The sequence below is a fragment of the Vigna radiata genome, chromosome 8, assembly GCF_000741045.1.
Source record: "Vigna radiata var. radiata cultivar VC1973A chromosome 8, Vradiata_ver6, whole genome shotgun sequence".
In the NCBI taxonomy this organism is placed as follows: Eukaryota; Viridiplantae; Streptophyta; class Magnoliopsida; order Fabales; family Fabaceae; genus Vigna; species Vigna radiata.
In genome coordinates, this window is record NC_028358.1 from 38,744,156 (window position 1) to 38,747,673 (window position 3,518).

A 3,518-nucleotide genomic window follows, 5' to 3' on the forward strand; every position below is an offset into this window, starting at 1 on the left:
CCACCCTCTCCCTCACCACCTCCTCCATACTACTACAAGTCCCCTCCTCCACCCTCTCCCTCACCACCTCCTCCATACTACTACAAGTCCCCTCCTCCACCCTCTCCCTCACCACCTCCTCCTTACTATTACAACTCCCCACCACCACCTTCACCACCTCCTCCACCACCCTACTATTACAAGTCTCCACCTCCGCCTGAAAAGTCTCCATCTCCAACTCCATATTACTACAAATCTCCTCCACCACCATCTCCAACTCCTTACTACTACAACTCCCCTCCACCACCACCCTACTACTACAAATCTCCTCCTCCTCCGTCTCCAACTCCTTACTACTACAACTCACCTCCTCCACCACCATACTACTACAAATCTCCTCCTCCTCCATCTCCAATACCCCATCCCCCTTACTACTACAAATCTCCTCCCCCCCCTTCACCCACTCCTTACTACTACAATTCTCCACCACCTCCATACTATTATAACTCTCCTCCTCCACCAGTTGTATATCCCCCACATCATTACCACCACGGATTGATTGTTAAGGTAGTAGGTAAAGTTTACAGCTATAAGTGCTATGACTGGAACCATCCAGACAAGTCCCATAACAAGAAACACCTCAAAGGTACATCATATTCATTTCATTATCTTTTTGTTTAGATATATACTTTTGTTATGGCTAGAAAATATGACTAATCAAGAAAAAATTTTATATACTCGACATCTTACTAGCACATTTTTTTTGTCATTTTACACTTAAAAGAGAATATTGATTATAAAATTTTTAATACCTTAAAATGTCTGTCCATTTATATGTCAATTATTATATTCTTAATCCTATTTTATCTCAGTTAAAATCTTAAATGTTTTAAAAATAAAAAACTAATAATGGTAGGTAATTTATTAAAAAATTTAAAATAAATAAAGATTTTAATTGAAATTCTTATTTCATGTGTCATCTCCAAAATTGTATACATAAAAAGAAGAAAATAAGCAATAATATAATTTGATTAGAAGAGGCTAAAACCTATATATAATTAATAGATAAAGAAAACAGTTGAATTGAGAGAAAGGTAATTACCATAATGTTATAATGTTGACCAATATAGTGTGCTTTCTTATAAGAATAGTTTAACTTATTAACATGTACAAGTATGTTTATGTGTGGTAATTAATCGTTTTGTGGGAGAATGTAGGTGCTGTTGTGGAGGTTGAATGCAAAGCAGGGTGGAAAGTGATCAAGGCCTATGGTGAAACTAAGAGCAATGGAAAGTACAGTATCACAGTTAAGGATTTTGACTATGTCAAGTATGGACCCACAGTGTGCAAGGCCAAGCTTTATGCTCCACCTAAACACTCCCCCTTCAACACACCTACTAAATTCAACGAAGTAACCAAGTTGAAGGTGAAATCTAAGGACAAGTATGAAGTGGTGCTTAAGGCTAAGCCATTTGCTTATGCTTCAAAGAAGTATTTTAAAGAATGTGAAAAGCCTTCACCCACTCCTTACTACTACAAATCACCTCCTCTTCCAACTCCCGTTTACAAATACAACTCTCCACCTCCACCATCACCAAAACCTACACCATCATACTACTATAAATCACCACCCCCACCTTCACCATCCCCTCCTCCTCCATACTATTACAAGTCACCTCCACCACCATCTCCATCACCCCCACCTCCTTATTATTACAAATCCCCACCACCACCATCTCCATCACCACCTCCTTACTATTACAAATCCCCTCCACCACCATCCCCATCACCACCACCTCCATACTACTACAANCCTCCACCACCATCCCCATCACCACCACCTCCATACTACTACAAATCACCACCACCACCATCTCCATCACCACCACCTCCCTATTACTATAAATCACCCCCACCACCATCTCCATCACCGCCACCTCCTTACTATTACAAATCCCCACCACCACCATCCCCCTCACCACCACCTCCATATTACTATAAATCACCTCCACCACCATCTCCTTCACCACCACCTCCATACTACTACAAATCCCCGCCACCACCATCCCCATCACCACCACCTCCATACTACTACAAATCCCCTCCACCTCCCTCTCCATCTCCACCACCTCCCTATTACTATAAATCACCTCCGCCACCATCTCCATCACCACCACCTCCTTACTATTACAAATCCCCTCCCCCACCATCCCCGTCTCCACCCCCTCCTTATTACTATCAAAGTCCTCCTCCACCAGTAAAGTCACCTCCACCTCCAGCTTACACCTATGCTTCCCCACCTCCACCTATCTACAAATAAGCTGCGAATGCGAAAGCACCACTCATGATAAATCACGTAAGTTTACGTTCCTTTCTTCCTTACACTCAGAAAGAAAAAGAAAATATCATTACCGGTATATGCATAAATTTTTGTAATAAAAGTTACTATTTAATTTCTTACAGATTCTTGTTTTCATTGAGGAATAAAGACAATCTCCATTTCGAGCCAAGTGATCTATCTTCCTATTTAAGTTTTTTGAATAAAAGTCTGAAGGTGTGTCATCTCTGCACTTCTATACTCGTGATTCAGACCCGATTGATTCTATCTGTTTGCTTGCACGTTCCAATCTTGTTGTGTTTAAATGCCTCACAGATCAGAACATGAGAGATTTGAAATGTAAATGACAAGTGAAAGTGAAAAATATAGTACATTTTTAATTTATTTGTTCCTAGATTAATTGGCCATGTACAATTGGTTTTCATTTATGCGGCATTTCTGTATTGTACCATGTCGTATTTGTGATAACAGTATTATTACATTAGAAATAAAACATTTAAGCATTGCATTCAGCTTTTCTCTTCCCAACTGCTAGTATTAATGGTTACCAAAGTTTCAAATAGCTCCATTGTTTATTAGAGTCTTCTAAACATTCTGGATAGCAAAAAATAAATCTGCTGATAAAATTTTTAGTTCTTTTCAAATTAACTCATAAACAAATAAAAAATGAAAAACATTGATTTCATTACTAATTACTATCAGAGTGTCCAACGACATTTTAAATTTTATCTATTCTAATAAATAAAATGCGCAACAATAACTAAATCACAACAGTAGGAGTCAACTGCGCATAAACTTTATCTATAATACTTACGTAGTTTTCTAGTCTTGGAGATCACGGACATATAATAGTGTTGTTCTAACCATATCTCATTGAATCTACTGTTGTTACTTTTCTTCTCTAATACAGTTTCCGAACTCTTTCTTCTCTAGGGCTCCCTATTTCTAAATGTTCTTCGAGTATACCTATACCTAGAACTTTTTCTTTTCACATCAAATTTGTCTGATAAGAACTGTGTGGAATTGAAGGAAAGGGATTCATGCACTACAAGAAAATTTGGTTTTAGAAACCAAATTATTAGTCTCTAAAATGATCAAATTAGTCACTAATTCAAGTTGAGACCAATTTAGAGTCTAATAGTCATAAGTAGCTAAACTTTGGTAACTAATGCTAGATACCAATTTAGCTTCTAATTTAGAA

The 3,518-nt window shown here is 38.1% G+C and overlaps 1 protein-coding gene across 1 annotated transcript in view; it reads left to right on the top strand.

Annotated features, from left to right (window-relative positions):
* LOC106772517 (extensin-2) overlaps positions 1–2,829 on the top strand; it is a 4,519-nt gene extending 1,690 nt beyond the window's left edge. Inside the window, exons 2-4 of the mRNA XM_014658959.2 lie at positions 39–625; positions 1,197–2,335; positions 2,443–2,829. Of these exons, the coding sequence (XP_014514445.1) occupies positions 39–625; positions 1,197–2,299 (1,690 nt within the window). The 3' untranslated portion in view covers positions 2,300–2,335; positions 2,443–2,829. The remainder of the gene's footprint in view (positions 1–38; positions 626–1,196; positions 2,336–2,442) is intronic.
* Positions 2,830–3,518: the final 689 nt, after the last annotated feature.